The sequence below is a fragment of the Hypanus sabinus genome, chromosome 18 (assembly GCF_030144855.1).
Source record: "Hypanus sabinus isolate sHypSab1 chromosome 18, sHypSab1.hap1, whole genome shotgun sequence".
In the NCBI taxonomy this organism is placed as follows: Eukaryota; Metazoa; Chordata; class Chondrichthyes; order Myliobatiformes; family Dasyatidae; genus Hypanus; species Hypanus sabinus.
Window position 1 is genome coordinate 20,492,943 of NC_082723.1, and position 22,003 is coordinate 20,514,945.

The 22,003-nt window shown below is 38.9% G+C and overlaps 1 protein-coding gene across 1 annotated transcript in view; it reads left to right on the forward strand.

The window, feature by feature from the left end:
• Positions 1 to 22,003, forward strand: part of c5 (complement component 5) — a 121,800-nt gene that overhangs the window by 44,707 nt on the left and 55,090 nt on the right. Inside the window, exons 13-18 of the mRNA XM_059993817.1 lie at positions 7,206 to 7,394; positions 15,607 to 15,816; positions 17,241 to 17,390; positions 18,356 to 18,485; positions 19,915 to 19,983; positions 21,546 to 21,743. Coding sequence (XP_059849800.1) covers positions 7,206 to 7,394; positions 15,607 to 15,816; positions 17,241 to 17,390; positions 18,356 to 18,485; positions 19,915 to 19,983; positions 21,546 to 21,743 — 946 coding nt within the window. The remainder of the gene's footprint in view (positions 1 to 7,205; positions 7,395 to 15,606; positions 15,817 to 17,240; positions 17,391 to 18,355; positions 18,486 to 19,914; positions 19,984 to 21,545; positions 21,744 to 22,003) is intronic.

Sequence of the window (22,003 nt, forward strand, 5' to 3'; positions counted from 1 at the left end):
GTGGGCAGGGCAACATCTCTCCATCTGAGGAGGATCAAGCATCTAGCCAGGAGAGAGGCAAAGGATAATATTCGGCATTTGGTCAGACTCAGACATAAATCTGTCTCGCCCCAAAAACCGAACAGAGCAATTAAGGGGTTTGGTTCTAGGTGCTGATTCAGAATACACGATAACGTAGTGAAGACATCTTTCCAGAATTTCTCCAAGCTAGGACAGAACCAGTACATATGGATGAGAGAGGCCACGTCCCTCTTTCATTTATCACAGAGCGGACTAATGCTAGGGTAGAATTGAGATAGTTTAGATTTAGACATATGGGCTCTATGAACAATCTTAAACTGTAAAAGCCAGTGGAGAGCACAAAGAGAGGTTGAGTTAACCGATTTGAGAACTGAATCCCAGCTCTCCTCAGATAAGGAGATATTTAAATCCTGCTCCCAGGCCATTTTGATTTTATCCATGGGGGCCCGTCGTAAGGCAGCTAGTTTATCTCGGATGATTGATATTAAGCCTTTACCTAGTGGATTCATGGAAAGAAATAGGTCCATAGCATTTTTCGCAGGCATTTCAGGAAAGTTAGGAATCAAAGGAGCAATAAAGTGTCGGATTTGGAGATATCTGAAAAAATGAGCATTGGGCAGATTGAACTTAACAGAGAGCTGCTGAAAAGAAGCGAAGCGATTATCAATGAAAAGATCTTCAAAATGTCCAATGCCCTTCCTATACCAAACCTGGAATGCTGAATCATATGTAGTAGGTAAAAAAAGGTGATTATGAGCAACAGGGCTGGAAACAGAAAACCCCTGGAAACCATAGCATTTCCTGAACTGAGCCCATATACGCAAAGTGTGTCTAACAAGAGGATTAGCTATTGATCTGGGCAGACTACTAGGGAGTGCAGAGTCAAGAAGTGCAGAGGTAGATAATTCTTTAGTGGAGCTCAACTCCATCACCACCCAGTTAGGGCACTCGGGTTGGCCGTGAACGAAAGACCAAAAGGTAGCACAAAGTATATTAGCTGCCCAATAATATAAACGAAAGTTAGGTAAAGCCATGCCACCCTCTTTTTTAGATTTTTGGAGATGGATTTTATTAATTCTAGAGCGCTTATTCTGCCACAGATACGGCAAAATAATAGAGTCTAAGGAATCAAAAAAAGATTTAGGAATAAAAATTGGGATAGATTGAAATAGGTATAAAAATTTGGGGAGAACATACATTTTAACAACATTAATACGACCTACCAAAGACATAGATAGAGGTGACCATTGTACCAGATTCTGTTTTATAGCATATGAAAAATTGGCAAAGTTTTCACGAAAGAGATCTTTAAACTTACTTGTGACTGTAATTCCAAGATAAGTAAATTGATTATGGACTACTTTAAAAGGGAGATCACAAAATGTTAGTTCTTGTGCTTCTTTATTAATTGGGAGAAGTACACTCTTATGTAAATTAAGTTTATAGCCAGAGATCTGGCTAACTTGGTCAAGAAGTGAAAACATTAGAGGTAAGGATGTAGACGGATTTGAGAGAAACAGTAATAAGTCATCAGCATAGAGAGAAACTTTATGCTCAACACCCACTCTCCAAAGCCCGGTCAATTCAGGGCAGTTTTGAAATGCTATCGCCAGAGGTTCTATAGCCAAATCAAAGAGAAAGGGACTTAAGGGGCATCCCTGATGGGTGCCACATTTGAGATTAAATACTTGGGATTTCTGAAAATTAGTTAAAACAGAAGCAGTAGGACACAGGTACAGCAATTGGATCCAAGAGATGAAACTTTGGCCAAGGTCAAATTTTTCTAAGACTGCAAAAAGGTAGTTCCACTCTATACGATCAAATGCTTTCTCCGCATCGAGGTGTTACGAATTCCGTAACTGGAGAACTTACCAGCAAAGATAGAGAGGTCCGTTGAAGTCTGATGTCACTATTTTCAAACGTTTTTATTTATAAAGGGACACAAAAGTAAGGGTAATACATACATTCAGATAGTGCACATCGTCAACACTCAATCTAACGCACGGGTATAGTAATAATCATCATTAAGAAGTGAGCTCTACGGTTGTCTAGGGGTTAATAGATTGTCCGTTGGAAATATAAAAGTCACTCAGAAGGCTGCAGGCCTCAGCCCTTTGAACATTGCTGGGTTTCACGTGGGGCAACCGAGAGAGAGAGAGATTGGGGGAGAAGAGAAAGAACTTGCCGAGTCTTGATGAAGCTTCCGTGAAATCGGGGGAGCATTGGTTTCCTCTCCCCGATGTTAGTTAAAAGCGGTTTTCTGTGATTCCAGCCACAAATTCCAATCCCGGAATCTAACGCACGTGGCTTCCTTCAGAATGGCTTCCCGCTGCTGCGGGAACACTCTCTCGTGTCTTCTTGGTGCGTCTGAGGGGGCTGTCCCCCTGAGACTCTCCTTTATACTTCCTCATGGGGTCGCAGGTGTCAATCAGGTTGGGATGATGCAATCTCTCTCTCAACCAGCCCACCTTGCCCGAGGGCTTTTCACGTGGTCTCCATGAGACAATAGTCGCTGTCGTCTTATTGTGTATCCAGGGTGGGACGTGCAATTTGGCACGTTTCTCTCTCTCTCTCTCACTTCCTGGGTCTACTGACCCCCCCCCCCCCTCAACGGGTGCTCTTGCGATTTTCACAAAGGAGGGGGCTGGGATCATAACAGAGGGAAATACCACATTCAGGAATCCCAGTTGGAGGTGAGTATAAGATATTAAATAAACGCTAAATGTTAAAAAAAGGGAGACGGTTTTTAATAAAGCCTGTTTGGTCATCAGTGATAATGGAGGGATAAACGGTTTCTAATCGATGAGCCAAAACTTTAGCTAAGATCTTTACTTCAACATTGAGCAGAGAGATCGGCCTATATGAGGAACACTCTGTTGGGTCTTTGCCCTTTTTTAAAAGAAGAATAATAGATGCCTCACTGAAAGAGGGTGGCAATTTGCCGTAATTAAACGAGTCAGATAATACTGAAAATAACTGAGGAGAAAGAAGTGAAGAGAATGATTTATAAAATTCTACAGGGAACCCATCAGGTCCAGGAGATTTCCCTGAGGACAGTGCAGAAATTGCAATAGATATTTCTTCTGATGACATAGGCGCATTGAGTTTGGCTTTGAAATCAGATGAAAGTGAGGGGATATTCAGATTATGTAAAAATTGATCAACAGAGATATTGTCATTCAGAGATTCAGAGGAATAAAGCCGAGAATAAAAATTTTTAAATGCATCATTAATTTCTAAATGATCCGATGTAATGTCTCCGTTCTCCTTCTGGATCTTTGTAATATGTTGTTTGGCTTTGGAACGCCTCAGCTGATTGGCTAGGAATTTACCAGACTTATCCCCATGAATGTAAAAGCGACTCTTGCTTTCAAGAAGTTGGCGTTTGACAGGTTGAGTGGACAGAAGGTTAAATTTAGTTTGGAGTTCAATGTGCTTCTTGTATAATTCAGGGTTCTTAGTTTCGGCATATATTTGATCCAATTCTTTAATCTGGTTAATGAGGTCTAATCGATCTGCACGGGATCTTCTGTTGAGATTTGCTGTGTAAGAGATTATTTGCCCCCTCAGATATGCTTTCATGGCATCTCAGACAATCTGGGACGGCACTTCAGGTGATGTATTAGTGTTAAAATAAAAGGTTATCTGATCCTTAATAAATTTTTTAAAATCCTCATCCGATAGTAAAGTTGAATCAAACCGCCAGTGTTTATTCCTCTGAGGGAGACCAGGCAAATTCAGAGAGAGAGTAATTGGGGCATGGTCAGAAATCAGTATACTCTGATAGTCACAAGAGTGGGCAAACGGAATAAGTTGGTTATCGAGTAAGAAATAATCAATTCTAGTGAAGGTATGGTGAACATGTGAGAAAAAAGAATAATCTCTCTCCGTAGGATGGAGGAAACGCCATATATCAGAGATACCATAATTAGAGAGAAACAATTGAATAGCTAAGGCAGATTTAGTAGGTGGTCTAGTAACAGAGGACGATCGATCTAAATTAGGATCTAACCAACAATTGAAGTCACCACCCAGTATAAGAGAGTATGAGTTTAAGTCTGGTAGTGAGGAAAAAAACCGTTCAAAAAAATTAACATCATCAAAGTTGTGGGCATACAGATTTGCTAGTGCAACTTCAGTGTTATATAGTTTGCCAGAAACAATAATAAAATGGCCATTTGTATCAGATATTTTATTATGGAGTTCAAAAGGAATATTTGAGTTAATAAGAATGGAGACTCCCCTAGCTTTAGCGGTAAAGGATGAATGAAAATGCTGACCCGCCCACTTTAACAGAAGCCGGGAGTTATCAGAACAACGAATATGAGTTTCTTGAAGGAAAGCAATGTCAGCTTTGAGTTGTTTGATATGTGAGAATACCTTCCTCCTTTTAACATGGTAATTTAATCCCTTTACATTCCAGCTCACGAATTTAAGTGCACTAGCCATTATCGATTACTGATGCATAAAAGGCAGAAGGCATATAAAAAGTCAAGGAGTACAATAGCAGTCTGGGAGCAGAGATATAAACATAGATTCGTAAAATCAAAACATATACATGTCCTGAGCAATAAAGAGAAATAATATATACAGTGAGTGATGTTGGAACTGGAACCCACCCACACAACCCAAAACTAGACGGCTACCAAAACAAGTAGCTAGCTCTACCAAAAAAATTAACCCAAATACAACTTCCAGATCTGTGTCATTAACAGCAGTTCCGTATAAATACTATAGCAAATAGTAACTAGTTTATGCACTAGAAAACATAACTACAGATTAGAACACCTTCTGCAGGAATATAAAACTTAATACAGAGAAAATCGGAAGAAGACCAAAACTAACCTGCCCGCGAAAAATTATAGAAGAATAAAGTAAGAGAAAGGAAAAAAAAGGGTAAAAAAAAAGGAGAGGAAGGGGAAAATTATACTTTTCTTCACCCCTATATTATATTTATCAACCATTTACAGAGAAGAGAGAAAAAAATTCAGAGATTAGAAAAAAGGGGTGAAGAAAAGGAAAAAAAGAAAAAAGTATAATAAAATAAATAAATATAAAAAGAAGGAAAAATAGATCGGCAATTAAACTGTGAACCAACAAACAGGGAGGCCTTCACTAAAGACTTCAAACCTCCAAAACAAGTTAAAGTCAGTTGTAGAACTCTGTAGACAAAGTTGTACAAGAATAAAAATAGATTACACATACCAAATCCAGGGAGAGATTGTCAACACCCCTTAGAGTTTCGATGAATAATGTCTGAGTGATTCAAGTAAAGTCTGAGTCCAGAAAAAGTAATTTTACTACGAGAAGTACTTATCTACCATTTTAGGAGGTCCGATCGGGTTCCGAAGATGACTGGATAGCCGGAAGACTTGCCACAAATGCTTCAGCTTCCTTCGCTGATTTAAACCACTTGTATTTTCCAGTGTTAAGCTTGATTCGTAGATCAGCAGGAGAACGAAGAGAGGGTTTAAAACCACAATCAAAAAGCACTTTCATTGCGCCTTTAAACTCAGCGTGCATCTTTAAGGTCTGGGGTGCAAAATCTTCCACAAAGCGAATGGTTGTGTCCTGGAAAATAAAAGAACCTCTGCGACGTGCCTCTATGATCAGACGGTGTTTTACCTGGTATTGATGGAAGCACAAGATTACTGGTCACGGGCAGGAGCCCAGAATTCCGAGGGGAACGTAGACCCGGTGTGCCCGTTCGAGCTCAGGCAGGTTCGGAAGCAAATCTTTCCCGAATATCTCACAGAGAAACTCGGTGAAAAACTTCACTGTTGATCCCTGTTCGGTGGCCTCTGGCAATCCAAGAATTCTAAGATTGCAGCGTCTGCTGCAATTTTCGAGATCCACCGTTTTGAAAAGGAGTTTGTTACACTTTTCCTCTAAGCTGGAACAGAGAGTTTCCAAGTATCGAACACGACTTTCTAAATCTTCAGAAGTCGAATTGATGCGAGATAAGTGTTCAGCATGTTTGTCCACTTTATCGTTGATCCGATCCAGTTTGTCTTCCAACTGTTTGAAAGCGGTTTTGAATTCCTTTAAAATTTCGTCTCGGAGCTGACTGAGCGCAGCCAGGGTCTCATCTGAGAGAGCCGTAGTTTCCTTTCTCCCGGATTTAGAACTCTTGCTAGACATTGTAAGTTAGATGTGTTCACAGGCAAGTAAGAGATACCGAAAATGTTCCCAACTAAGGTTTAAAAAATGGAGACATTTAGTGCAAAGATAGCGACAGTAATGGAACAAAAGTTCGGAGCAGCTAAGCAATCGCCATCTTACAGGAAGTCCCCACGATAGGGTCTTTTAAGAGACTTTTGGATGGATACATGGAGCTTAGAAAAATAGAGGGCTATGGGTAAGTCTAGTAATTTCTAAGGTAGGGACATGTTCGGCACAAATTTGTGGGCTTAAGGGCCTGTATTGTGCAGTAGGTTTTCTATGTTTCTATTATGCTTTCAGAGATACTCTTCTGCACACCCCTGTTGTAATGTCACCTTTCTGTCAGCTTGAACCATTCTCCTCTGACCTCTCCCATTAACAAGGCATTTTTGCCTACAGAACTGATGCTCACTGGATGTTTTTTGTTTCTTGCACAATTTTCTGTAAACTCTAGAGACTGTGCGTAAAAATCCCAGGAGATCAGCAGTTTCTGAGATACTCAAACCATCCATCTAGCACCAACATTTATTCACTTAGATTACATTTCTTCCCCATTCTGATGTTTAGGCTGAACAACAACTGAACCTCCTAACCAAGTCTACGTGCTCTTATGCAGTGAGTTGCTGCCACATGATTGGCTAATTAGATATTTGCATTAACGAACAGGTGTACATAATAAAGTGGCCATTGAATGTAAATGTGTAACTAAATTTATAATGATATTATTACTTACTGTATATGTGCAAGAGAGCAGTTAAGATTGTATACAAAAGAATTCCAGTGCTTCTAAGAGTTTTCTGACTGTTTCTGTTAGATGTATGACTTAAAATATAATCTGTCCTATTTTTCAAAGTTTTCTGGTTATTATCGTCAATGGACACAGTAGGTTTTCACCATACAAAAAGATACTGCTGCTAGGTTTTTATGCTAATACTGTTACCAGAGTTGAGTTGGAAGCTAATCATTTACCTATGCTAAATATGTATATAATCTGAATTTATTTCACTTATCTTCTAATGTAGACTACCCTTGATACTGAATACCCCTACTCCAAGGAATTCAGAGCAAAAGCTTATCACTCAAGATCCAAAAGCTACTTATATATTACTTGGGCAGCCACTTTCCGAACATTCCGAGTTGGACAACACCTTAGTGTGAACCTTGTTGCAAGTAGTCCATACCTGAATAAAATAAAACACTTCCACTACCAGGTAAAAATAATTTACTATTGATATTTGGTATTTCATAGGCATTCACATGAATGTCTTTTATTTAGTAGGTATAAAATATTTGACATTGGTTTGTAGATTTGTGATATGTTGCTGAAAATAGAATGTATGTAAGGTACAGTATTTCTGTCCATTACGCTTCAGATGAAGCTCTAAAACACAGGTTACAATGCCATAATTGAATCAATATTCATGTAGTATAAAACTTACTGAGAGTGGTACTATAAACAGACAAAATATCTCACATGCAAGTTAGATCACAAATGGGATATGTGAAACCATCTGCTATTAATCAGGAGAAAATCAAAAAAATTGCTGCTGCTGAAAATTTAAGACAAAATGAGAAAATGCTGGGAATACTCAGCAGGTCAGTTGCATCTGTTGTAAGAGAAACAGAGCGTTTCAGGATGGAGTTTCTTTATCAGAAATGAGAAGGAGATAAAAAATGTGTTAATCTGCTGGGAAGATAGGGAAAGATCTAATACCAGAGTGACTTGGAGTGAGACTGTGGGTGGGAAAGAGAACAATTTTTACACCTGATGAAGGGTCTTGGCCTGAAATATTGACTGTTTACTCTTTTCCGTAGATGCTGCCTGGGCTGCTGAGTTCCCTGGCATTTTGTGTGTATTACTTTGATTTCCAGCATCTGCAGATTTTCTCTTGTTTGTGATTCAGCAACTATACTGCAAAGTCTCTTCCAGGGATGCCTACCCTAAAGAAGTTTAAATCTTCCCCTCGACGGGAGTTCAGTAAAAGCCCCTTTCACTGCTCCCCCTCTGTGATCTCTGACTCTTTGACCATGTGCTCACCCAGACCCACTACCACAGCCACTTATCCTTCCTGGGAGCATGTCTTCACTGCCATCTTGTGTCAGATGGCTTCCAGATCAGTTTTCAAGTTTTTTGATTCGTACCCTCTGAGGACCCCAGCTACTCACATTCAATAGACTGCTTCTCCCACCACATTCTAGCTGCCACGTTTTCTGTCCTAAGGAGGTACCTGGGGACACTATCCCAGTTACTTCACAACTCTGGGATACTCTCTCCGCTACCTGCAATGGTTTTTTTTAAGTCCTTATGAAGCGTCTTGGCCCAAAACTTCATCTGTTTACTCTCTTCCATAGATGCTGTCCAGCCTGCTGAGTTCCTTCAGCATTTTGTGTATATCATTTTGATTTCCAGCATCGGCAGATTTTCTCTTCTTTGTTACACCAGTTGTACTCAGTTATCAGTAACAATGTCCTGAACGCTTTATCTCCATTTTGAGTGGTCACACTCATAGGCCAGGGATTCCCAAGAGTACGGGGAGAATTTGCATTGTTTCAAGGAGTCTTTGAACACATTCTTGAATCTTATCTTCTGGCTGCCACATTCTGTAATCTCCTCCGAAGCCTGAGCTCAGAATAGAATGTCTATTTATGGAGTCTGGTATCAAGAATGCAAAAATGTGGCCAACCTAACAGAACTGATTAAGCAAGAGCAAAGATCTCATTGATGAGGGATTTGGCCTGGGTGAGGACATTGACATTGATTCACTTATCCTTCCAGTAAGTTTGGAGGGTTTTGCAGTGACAGCAGAGGTGGTCAGCAGAGTGACCAACTGGCTGCAAGTAGTCCAGGACTCAGAAGCATGAAGGAGGGCAAAGATCTTTACTGCCTCATAAGCCATACATTGTGCTAGGTCTGAAGTCTAGTTCTTCAAACATAATTTTCTTCAGTTGACCATGCTCATAAATTGAAAGTGATCGGTTTCATAATTGATACCTGAAAAGTGACTCCAAAGATATAAGCAATAGTTTTCAAGGGGCTTGTCATGAATCTTTGTTGTTGAAGGCCAGCATTGTACAATGGAGAAAAGTTTGGTGGAAGTCAATTGTCCTGTGGACTTTGAATGTAAAGCCTATCCTTTCAAAAACTTTAGTGAGCATGTTTAGTGAAATTGGAGATCAGCCTCAGAATGCATACAAACCATTGTCTGCAAATTAGGTTTTTCTCACTGAGACTTGGCTGACATTGATTTTGGAGGACAGCTTTCGGAGGTTGATCTATTTCTATTGATTAACCTTGATTTCTATTGATTAACCTTGCTCTTGTGAAAAGATTGTTAGAGATCAGCATTGTAGTGAAAAAAGCTGGAAACAAGAAAGAGTTAAAAATCTCTTGTCAGAACTGGGGAAGTGACAAAAACCAAGTTTGTTTTAACTTGCTATGAATGTGGGGGAATGATGGATAAGACAAAGGGAATATCCCATAGGAATATCATATAGCTGTCATCTGTTCAAGGGGCTAATGAGAAATAGTTAGAAAGTGGAGAAATAGTTAGAAAGTGAGAATACAAACAATGTAGCAGAAAGTCATGCTGTGCAAATGGAGAGAAAAACATGAATCAGCATCACAAATGGATGGTTTACACCAGAATTCACCAGAGGAAAAAAATCCAAGAAAAGTTATGACACAGAAGCAGGCAATTCAGCCAGTTCTGAAATGGACAGAAAAAAAGTCACAAAGGTGTAAACTTCAGTAGTGAGCCTGGAAGGCTGCAAAATAACCAGAAAGAAGATAAAATGCTAACATTGTGTGGGAGGCCATAGACAGACACATCAGGCTAGGAATGAAGGGACAGAGAGGGCTTTAGTGTTGTCCTAATGATATGCAAGTATTCAATGAAACAGATTTGGTTTCTCCATTCTATTTAGTAATTTACATTGGAAAAAGTATAAATAAACTGCTTCTTCACAAGGAGGGAAGTGAAAGGACAGGTATTAAATCTCTTGGAGTTGCTTGGGGAAGTGCTTTGAGAAGGGCAATAGATGTACATTTTTGGTCATAATTCTATAAGAAGGATGTGGTGGCTTAGAGAGTATGCAGGAAAGTTTCACCTAGATGTTAACTGAACTACTGGTTTCTCATTATGGAGGGAGATTGGGGTAGGCTGTGTTTGTTTTATTTACTGAAGCAATGGAAGTTGAGGGATGACCATATAGAGGTATATAAATAAGAGTAATAGATAGGTTGATGGTCAGAATACTTTTCTATAACGTGGATATCAAAAACAAGACAGTGGAGGTTTAGAAGCAAACCTCTAAACTTAGAAAATCTACAGCACAATACAGGCCCTTCGGCCCACAAAATTTTGCTGAACATGTCCCTACCTTAGAAATTACTAGGCTGACACATAGCCCTCTATTTTTCTAAGCTCCATGTATCTATCCAAAAGTCTCTTATAAGACCCTATCATATCTGCCTCCACCACTGTTGCCGGCAACCCATTCCATGCACTCACCACTCTCTGTGTAAAATTTTTTTACCCCTGACATCTCCTCTGTACCTACTTCCCAGCACCTTAAACTTGTGTCCTCTTGTGGCAACCATTTCAGCCCTGGGAAATAGCCTCTGACTATCCGCACCATCAATGCCTCTCATCATCTTGTACACCTCTATCAGGTCACCTCTCATCCTCCATCACTCCAAGGAGAAAAGGCCAAGTTCACTCAACCTGCTTTCATAAGGCATGCTCTCCAATCCAGGCAACATCCTTGTAAATCTCCTCTGCACCCTTTCTATAGTTTCCACATCCTTCCAGTAGTGAGGCAACCAGAACTGAGCACAGTACTCCAAGTGGGGTCTGACCAGTGTCCTATATAGCTGCAACATTACCTCTTGGTTTTTAAACTCAGTCCCACGATTGATGAAGGCCAATGCACCATACGCCTTCTTAACCACAGAGTCAACCTGCGCAGCTGCTTTCAGTGTCCTATGGACTCAGACTCCAAGATCCCTCTGATCCTCCCCACTGCCAAGAGTCTTGCCATTAATACTATATTCTGCCATCATATTTGACCTACCAAAATGAACCACTTCACACTTATCTGGGTTGAACTCCATCAGCCATTTCTCAGCCCAGTTTTGCATCCTAGCAATGTCCTGCATTGATAACCTCTGACAGCTCTCCACACTATTCATACATCTCCATCCTTTGTGTCATCAGCAAACTTACTAACCCACCCCTCCACTTCCTCATCCAGGTCATTTATAAAAATCATGAAGAGTAAGGGTCCCAAAACAGATCCCTCAGGCACTCCACTGATGACCAACCTCCATGCAGAATATGACCCGTCTACAACCACTCTTTGCCTTCTTTGGGCAAGCTAGTTTTGGATCCACAAAGCAATGTCCCCTTGGATCCCATGCCTCCTTACTTTCTCAATAAGCTTTCGATGGGGTACCTTATCAAATGCCTTGCTGAAATCCATATACACTACATCTACTGCTCTTCCTTCATCAATGTATTTAGTTACATGCTCAAAAAATTCAATCAGGCTTGTAAGGCATGACCTGCCCTTGACAAAGCCATGCTGACTATTCCTAATCATAATATACCTCTCCAAATGTTCATAGATCCTGTCTCTCAGGATCTTCTCCATCAACCTACCAACCAATGAAGTAAGACTCAATGGTCTATAATTTCCTGGGCCATCTCTACTCCCTTTCTTGAATAAGGGAACAACATCTGCAACCCTCCAATCCTCTGGAACCTCTCCTGTCCCCATTGATGATGCAAAGATCATCACCAGAAGCTCAGCAATCTCCTCCCTCACCTCCCACAGTAGCCTGGGGTACATCTTATCAGGCCCTGGCGACTTATCCAACTTGATGCTTTCCAAAAGCTCCAGCACATCCTTTTTCTTAATATCTACATACTCAAGCTTTTCAGTCTGCTGCAATTCATCAGTAGAATCACTAAGATCCTTTTCCTCAGTGAATACTGAAGTAAAGTATTCATTAAGTACCTCTGCTATTTCCTCCGGTTCCATAAACACTTTCCCACTGTCACACTTGGCAGGTCCCATTCTTTCATGTCTAAATCCTCTTGCTATTCAAACACTTGTAGAATGCCTTGGGGTTTTTCTTAATCCTGCCTGCCAAGACCTACTCATTGCCCCTTCTGTCTCTCCTAATTTCCTTCTTAAGCTCCTTCCTATTAGCCTTATAATCTTTTAGATCTTTAACATTGCCTAGCTCTCTGAATCTTTTATATGCTTTTCTTTTCTTCTTGATTAGATTTATTACAGCCTTTGTACACCATGGTTCCTCTACCCTACCATCACTTCCCTGTCTCATTGGAACATACCTATGCAGAACTCCACACAAATATCCCCTGAACATTTGCCACATTCCTTCCATACTTTTCCCTGAGAACATCTGTTCCCAATTTAAGCTTCCAATTTCCTGCCTGATAGCCTCATAATTCCCCTTACTCCAAATAAGCACTTTTCTAACTCTCCAACTGAGAGATCTGACACCTGACCAGGTTCATTTCCCAATACCAAATCAAGTACAGTCTCTCCTCATGTAGGCGTATCTACATATTGTGTCAAGAAACCTTCCTGAACACACCTAACTCCACCCCATCTAAAGCCCTTGCTCTAAGGAGATGCCGATCAATATTTGGGAAATTAAAATCTCCCATCACGACATCTCTGTCATTATTACACCTTTCCAGGATCTGTTTCCCTATCTGCTCCTCAATATCCCTATTACTATTGGGCAGCCTGTATATAAAAAAAAACACCCAGTAAAGTTATTGATCCCTTCCCGTTCCTAACTTACAGCCACAGAGACTCTGTAGACAATCCCTCCATGACATCCACCTTTTCTGCAGCCCTGACACTATCTCTGATCAACAGTGCCACACCTCCACTTCTTTTGCTTCCCTCCCTGTCCTTTCTGAGACATTTAAAACCTGGCACTTGAAGTAACTATTCCTGTCACTGAGCCATCCAAGTCTCTGTAATGGCCACCACATCATAGCTCCAAGTACTGATCCACTCTTTAAACTCATCTGCTTTGTTCACAACACTCCTTGCGTTAAAATAGACGCATCTCAAACCTTCGGTCTGAGCGCATCCCTTCTCTATCACCTGCCTATCCTCCCTCTCGTACTGTCTACAAGCTTTCTCTATTTGTGAGCCAACCTCCTCTTCTCCAGTCTCTTCAGTTCGGTTCCCACACCCCAATAATTCTAGTTTAAACTCTCCCCAGTAGCCTTAGCAAACCTCCCTGCCAGGATTTTGGTCCCCCTGGGATTCAAGTGCAACCCGTCCTTTTTGTACAGGTCACACCTGCCCCAAAAGAGATCGCAATCATCCAGAAATCTGATTCCCTACCCCCTGCTCCAATCCCTCAGCCACGCATTTATCCTCCACCTCATTCTATTTCTATATTCACCGTCACATGGCACAGGCAGTAATCTTGAGATTACTACCTTTGCGGTCCTGTTTCTCAACTTTAAAGTGAGAGGAATGAGTTTTAAGGGGAAACTGAGGGAAAGTTATTCATTTAGATATAGGAATTGTATCTGATACTACCTGCTCTTAAAGTGTTGCTTTTTTTAAGTAGGGAAGTGGGAATTCTGACATTTGTTAGGAAAGAGTGGCAAGGCTAGACCAAATAGGCTTCTGTGGATTGGAGTCAAGGATAGAATCTTGGCTGAATAAGTCTTAAGTCTTAAAAAATATTCCTTCAAGAAGGCATTGACTGTCTCGTGGTTCTTGATAAGTCAATCTGATGAAACACAAAATATCTGCATTATACAAAGTATAAAAGTACAAAGTAAATTTATTATTAAAGTACATATTTGTCACCATACACTACCCTGAGATTCATTTTCTTGTGATCTTCATTCAATTAAAAATTTAAAAAATCAGCATAGGGGCAAAGTATTTAGTGTCATAAAAAATTATCCTAAACAATACTGTATTTTGCTTGTGGGCATTCACAGTAAATGTGAAGAAACACAATAAAATCAATGAAAAAGTACACACAAACAAAGATGGACATACAATCAAAGTGCATAAGAAGACAAACTGCAATTACAGAATAAATAATTATATAAGTAAATAAATAAGCGATAAATAAGATTGAAAACATAAGTTGCAGAGTCTTATAAAGTGAGTCCTTCGAAAGTGGAATAATTCAGTATTGAGGTGAGTGAAGTTACTTACGCCTGTTCAGGAGCCTGATGGTTGATTGTACCTGGTGATTTGGGATCTAAGGCTCCTATACATCCTTCCCAATAGCAGCAGCAAGAAGAGAGCATGGCCTGGATGATGGGGGTCCTTGATGATGAATATTGCTTTCTTGTGGCAGTGCTCGTTGTAGATGTGCTCAATGGTGGGGAAGGCTTTTCCATTCATGGGCATTAGTGTTTCCATACCAGGCCATGATGTAACCAAAATTCAAAGAGCATTTATTATCAAAGTATGTATACTATATACAACCTTGAGACTTGATTCCTTATAGGCAGCCACAAAATAAAAAACCTAACATAACCCATTAAAAAAGACTGTCAAGCACCCAATGTGAAAAAAAGAACAAATCATGAAAACAATAAAAAAAATAAGCAAATAACACTCAGAACTAAACCACAAAAGTGAGTTCACAGCTGGTCCTGGAGCTTATTAGTTGCCGGCCACAGCCTCAGTTCAGGACAGAGATGAGCTGACTCAATTCTGCCTCATCTTGGTCCTGTTGCTTCAAATTGACTCCAAGTTCGCTTCAGCAATGACTAAATATTGACTCATTCCTTGGTCTCAGGCAACCATCCTGCACCTTTGAGACTTCAGTTCACACAGCAAAAATGCCAGGTTGTACAGGCAGTTCAAAAGCTCAATTCCAAAAGCTCAAATCCACTAGATGGTGGATAGGAAGAACACAAATGGACTGAGGGGAGGAGTTTAGTGTGACATATGTGGGTTCCTCAATGCATTTATGGCTACAACCCAATACCCACGCACATTCTACACTGAGATCTAAATGTATACATGTGATGAATAGCACAGAATGAAATTACAGAAGCAGATATTGAAGGTGACTCCTTAGTAACCAAGTATTTTCTACTTTTTGGGCAAGACCTAGTTTTGAAAAGCAGTTCCACTGTGACAACACAATGTATTCTCAATACTGCCATCTACATTCAACAAAAAATAAAAATGCTGCACAGAGGTATTATATTCAGTGTCAGAACAAGTTATCCCAGACAATATTTTGTTTGCATCAGATTTTGACTTAATTTTATTTTGTAAATTGAATTATAGTTCTGTGTTCTCTCAAAAGATTCCAGTATCTCTGCAGTGTAATTGTATTTTCATTATTTTGTATCAGATTCTTTACTGTGAATTTTTGTCTTAATCTAGGTGGTATCAAAAGGAAAAATAGTTTCATTTGGGACAAAATCACGTTCAGTTGGCACCCAGGTTTTCAGTCTGAATATTCCTATCACTGCAGAAATGATCCCTTCTGCACGCTTGATTGCATATTATATTGTAACTGGAGAAAATGTTGCTGAACTGGTTGTTGATTCTATATGGTTTGAGGTAGAAGAGAATTGTGTAAACAATCAACAGGTAAATTCCAATGGAGTTTCTGGTACCAATAGAATATATGTCATTTAAATCATGATTAATTTAGTACTTAATTGAAGACACTGCCCAAGAATTTATGAATAGTAAGTTCTTCTTAATGCAATTGTCTAACTTTTCTCCATTAATTATTTATCTATCAATTGATTGAGATACAGTGCGGGGTAGGCCCTTACAGCTCTTCGAGCCACATTGCCCAGTAATTCCCCAATTTAATCCTAGCCTAATCATAGGACAATTTATAATGACCAATTAACCTACCAACTGGTACATCTTTGCACTGTGGGAGGAAACCTGAGTACTCAAAGGAAACTCACAGTCACTCCTTACAAGCAGCAATGGGAATTGAACCCTGGTTCCTGTACTGTACTGTAAAGCTTTGTGCTAACCATTACACTGTCTTCCTTCTGAACTTGAATGGCCTTTTCTTAAACTCTGTTCTTTGAGATAGAATTATTCTTTTGGGATTTTTTTTATAGTTACCAGCTATTCATTATTATGTCTAAGTTAGTTTCATAATATAGGTGACTTCCATGTTATGGTTTTTGGGATAATGTAAATTTGTTTTTATAGATTCACAAATTACTACCTGAAAATTCGCTCTCACAGAACTTAGGTGAAGAAAATAAAATAAATAAACACAATTTTATTTTCAATGTGCATTTTATCATATGCACAGATGATGCATATCTGTGCATGTGTCAAGAAATTCAACACCCCTTCCCCCATCCATTATGCAGGGTTTGCCTGTAGACTTTTTTTGTACTTTTTGAAGTTCAAAGTAAATTCATTATCAAAATACATACTGTCTGCTGAATGTCACCATATCAGAAATACATTTTCTTGTGGACATTCACAGTAAATGCAAAGAAACACAATAAAAAAAAACTATATACTGACAAAGACAGACAAGCAACCTCTATGCAAAAGACAAAAAATTGTGCAAATACCAAAAGAAAAACAAAACAATACAAAAAAACCAAAATAATAGAAAAGTAAGTAATAAATAATACTGAAAACATGAATTGTCGAGTCCTTGAAAGTGAGTCCAGATGTTGTGTAATCAGCTCATTGTTGGGGCGAATGAAGTTATCCACTCTGGTTCATGAGCCTGATGGTTGGGGGTAATAACTATTCCTGAACCTGGTGGCATTGGACCTAAAGCTCCTGTATCTCCTTAATGGTAACAGCGAGAAGACAGCATGGCCTGGACAGTGAGTGTCCTTGATGTTGAATGCTGCTCTCCTGTGACAGTACTCCTTGTAAATGTGCTCAACGTGGGGAAGGCTTTAACATGTATTATTGTTAAACATAATTAATATTATACTTGTATTACTGATACAAAAAAAAGTTCTTACAATATGAGATTTTTAGAAGAAATTTTGAATACTTCCCTTTTATATTTACAGATTCAATTAGACGCTGATTCTGATCTATATGAGCCTGGAAATCCAATGACTTTAGGAATCAATGCTGAACCTAATTCACTTGTTGCATTATCTTCCATTGATACCGCTGTGTATGCAGTTAGAAGCGGAAGCAAATTAACAATCAAAAAAGTTAAGTGGATTTTATATTTGATTAAGTAACATAAACAACTCTGATTTAGATGTTTTGAAAATCAGTTAACTACTTGAATAAATGGATTCCTTATGAGGCCAGGGTTAATGAATAAAATTATTTGGTGACATTGCTAAAGAAACAACATATAAACAATGCAATTCCAACCAGAGGAACGAGATCACATATTCCCATTGGGTAGCCTACAACCTAATGGTATGAACAGTGAATTTTCCAATTTCAGGAAACCCTTAGCTCCAGTCTTTTCTTCTTTCTCTCTCTCCTTCCAATCCACCTGTGGTCCTTTCATCTTTATTCCTTTTACCATTTTTCCTTACCAGCTACCATCACCCATCTACATTTGCCTCCATCCTTCTACTACCCACACATTTTACCCATTGTATTCCCTCCCCCATCTGGTTTCATAAAATGAGGTGCTGCAGAACTGAAGGATAGCTTATGTTGTTCCATTGTTCAATAAAGGCTGTAAGAATAAACCAGGAAATTATAGGCTGGAAAGCCTGAAGTCAATCATGGATAAATTATTGGAAGGTATTTTAAGGGAGAGTTGCCTGGTTAGCATTAGTCATCATGGCTTTATGCTTAACAGATTAGGTTTAACTAAATTTTTTGAACAGGTTATCAAGAAGGTTGATGAAGGAAAGGCAGGTACAATTGCAACATTTAAGAGGCATTTGGATAGGTATACAGAGGAGAGGGTCTTGGATGGTAATGGACCAAACACCAGCAACTAGCAGGGATGATCCTGTGGTCATCATGGGCCAGTTGGACCAAAGGGCCTGTTTCCATGCTGAATTACTCTATGATTCAATGACAATGAAATGCACAGAGGGTTGAATATGGGAAGCCAGTCATTAATTGACAGCCCTGTTGTATCTGCATCTCTGTACAATAGAAGAAAAATAATATTCATATTTAATAAGTTTTGTATTTCTTTGCACAGGTGCTACTTGATGCTGAGCAGCATGATCTTGGATGTGGCGCTGGAGGTGGAGAGAACAATGCAGATGTGTTCAGGAAAGCCGGATTGATGTTTTTAACCAATGCCAATGCTAAAAGTTTGCCAGTTACAGGTAATTAAACAAGAAATAATGTATAAATAAAACTGCAAACACAATATGTACAAGCATTCTCGGAGGTGTATGGTCTAGATATCAATATTCAATGATATAAGACAGAGATACATCTAGGTATAAAACAAGAACAATGCACCATGTAAATGTAACACACTAAATGCTGGAGGAACTCAGTAGGCCAGGCAGCATCTATAGAAAAGAGTCCTGACGAAGGATCTTGGACTGAAGCATTGACTGTTTACTTTTTTCCATAGATGTTGCCTGACCTGCTGAGTTCCTCCAGCATTTTGTGTGTGTTGCTTGCAACTTCCAAAATCTGCAGAATCTCTTGTGTTGATGAAACATTTACATATTGTAAAATTACTATACACAGTCCCTGAAAATCACTGAATCGTTCCTAGATCTTATATGCTTATGGTGCACTTATGCACAGATACAACCACACAAGTGTGGTCTTATCTAACAGCAGTTACAAAGCAAAATACATTTATATTTGCATGGGCTACTGATGGTGTGGGGAACTTGTACACTATAAGTTGTTAACAATAAATATCCTTTCACATTTTTTAAAAATGACGTCTGAGGTTGTGGAATCCAGAGCTTGGAACAATCTGCTAAACAGATTGGAACAGGCTTCTTTAAAGTCCTTGTGGCACGAAAAGATGAATGTTTCAAAGTGTGTAAGGACTGATTTATTTGCTCATAGTGCATTAGGCATTGGAAGCAAGAATATTTTGCACCTTGGCGATCATGGCTGAAAAGAGCATTGGACCATTGCTTACTGAGCTTTTCCCAGTGCAGAACAATTCCTGATGCTGTAATTGTTATAGGCTCAGAAATTGTTCCATATAATTGTTGGCAGTAGGATTCACATATCTGGTAGAAGTCAAGGCTAACATTGAGAGACACTAACATTGAGTGAAATGATATAACAGAGAAATATATTATAAAATGCCATTAATTAAATCTTAAATATATTTTAAAATAAAATCATAAATATATAAAATCTTAAATATATTTAGAAATGTTCCACTGAAGTAAAATACTCCAAAGAATATATTTAATTTCTTGGGGATTGCCTCATGCACTAGCCTAAAATTACCATTAAATTGAATATGGATATCAATTTTACACTAGGTATAACAGCAAGAATGGATTGTGCTACTGAACTCATGCAGAGTCAGTCCCATAACAGAGTGCAATGGCAGAGCAACACAATCTGTCAGTCAGTAGGTTTCATATTTCGAGATTCACCAGTGTAATTGTCAGAAGTTTCAATGGCTGAAGTCAAAGTTGAGAATGTTGAATATTATTAATGACATTCATTACTCATATATTCTTCCTAATAATCTGACATGTTGGTTTACTTGGTATAAATTTATTTGCATACGTTTTGGTACTGAAGTTCTGTTTTTAATTTTTACAGAAGCAAAATGTGATGCTATATTGCGAACAAAGAGAAATCTGATGCTGGGGAGTGATATACGGAAAAAAAGTAAGGTTGTTGTAAAAGGATAAATTAAAACAAACATTACTTCAGTGATTAAAAACAATTGTCTCTTTCTTTTAGTAAATCTAAAATTTAATTGCCTTCTCTAATGAAGCTACTGATTCATGTTGATATTTAAAATAATATGCTTTGGCAGTCTTCCAAAACCCAACTCAGCATTAAAGTGATATCCATTTCCACAATAAGAGAAAAAGTTACATAATCAATTACAACCTTGCAGCTCTTGTCCCTATCCCAGTTAAGTTTTTCAGAGGCTACCCCTATCTATGCAGGCATGGCAGGGCCTAGTTCTGACTAAATTCCTCTCCCTCCTCCCATTCCCACTTGACTTACAATTAGTTTCCAAGCTCTTTCTTTTAGAGGGGAGCAACAGAACATAAATAAGTAAATATCTTCCTTCAGGAGGAAACATTTTCCGATTTCATCTGAAGACTTACTTTTTGTTGTCTTGACTGACCCCTTAAGTAGTTCAACTGTATTGTCCTATTATAGCAGCATTTGTGCTAAACTCATTTTTAAAAGATCCTACTAGTCTGGATGTTTCATTGCCTTAATGGTCACTGCAGAGGAGAAATGAGAATTTTTACCATAGTTTACAATTGAAGACTGTTTAAAAGAATAGCATGTCAATAGATAAATCCAGTGGGAAGTTTTATCTGCCTGTCCACTTTCTAATGAAGGGTAGGGTTAAAATAATATCTTTTTTTTTTGGAGATTTAGAAAACCTCATGAAGGAATTTGGAAAAGTTTGCTTCAGCAATTCCAGGTCAAACATCTTCATTCCTTATTCTCCCATCCACATTTTCTCATCTACTATAAACTAAAAGGCTCTTCCTTCTTTTAGACCATAAGACATAGGAGCGGAATTAAGCCGCTCAGTCCACTTAAGTTCGTATTGCCATTCCATCTTGGCTGATGTGTTTTCCCTTGCAACACCAGTCTCCTCCCTTCTCCCAGTAACCTTTGACATCTTTACTATTCAAGAACCTATCAACCTCTACTTTAAATATACCCAATGGCTCGGCCTCCACAGCATCTGTGGCAATGAATTCCTCTGGTTAAAGAAATTCCTCCTCAACTCTTAACTAAAATGATGTCCTTGTACTCTGAGGCAGCGCCCTCTGGTGCAAGACTCCCTAACTATAGGAAATGTCCTGTCCACGTAGTCGCTATCTAGGCCTTTCAATATTCAGTAGGTTTTAATGAGATTCCCTATCATTCTTCTAAACTCCAGTGAGTACAGGCCCTCATATGTTAAACACTCAAACACTCCTCATATGTTAACCCTTTCATTCCTGCATTTCTTTAGCTAGCTCAGCAGTAACAGAGCCTTGTGTACATATGTGTAAAACAACATTGGCCTTATATGCAAACTGGATCTTCTGAGTAGGAGAATCTCACATAAAATTGGATTGAGTTTCTGTACTTTGACACTTTAATACTCCTTTGCTGGAATGCGAGACTTAAGTTGGTTAGCTTTATGTGAATTATTCTGGAAATGATGTGATCATGTCAATAATGTTTCAATCATACTTTTATATTTCCAGTTGCCAGTTTTACTAATGCTATGGAACAGAAGTGCTGCATAGATGGAATGAGGGACTACCCTCTAAAGCAGTCTTGCTCTGTAAGAGCAAGTAGAATCAAGTTACCTGAACCTTGCAGACATATATTCTTAGAATGCTGCAATTATGCAGAGAAGCTGAAGTCACAGTCTTTAGATACTTTGACATTAGGAAGAATGGGTAAGTCTTGGAACCCAAAAGGTTATTTTCCCTGCACACCTAGTTAAATTAAGAGATAAGCCACAGATCCTAGTGGTAGGAAATACTTTCTTCAAGATTTTCAAGGTTTATTTAGAAACCAGCAAATAACTAACACGCAGAAAGCAGTGCAATGCATTTGTAGCTGCAGCCAAGGGTTATTTTTGTTAAATGATGGGTTTCAACTAGTAATGTCTCTGTCCTGATTAGACAAAGCTTTTACATTGATTGACTGAAAACCT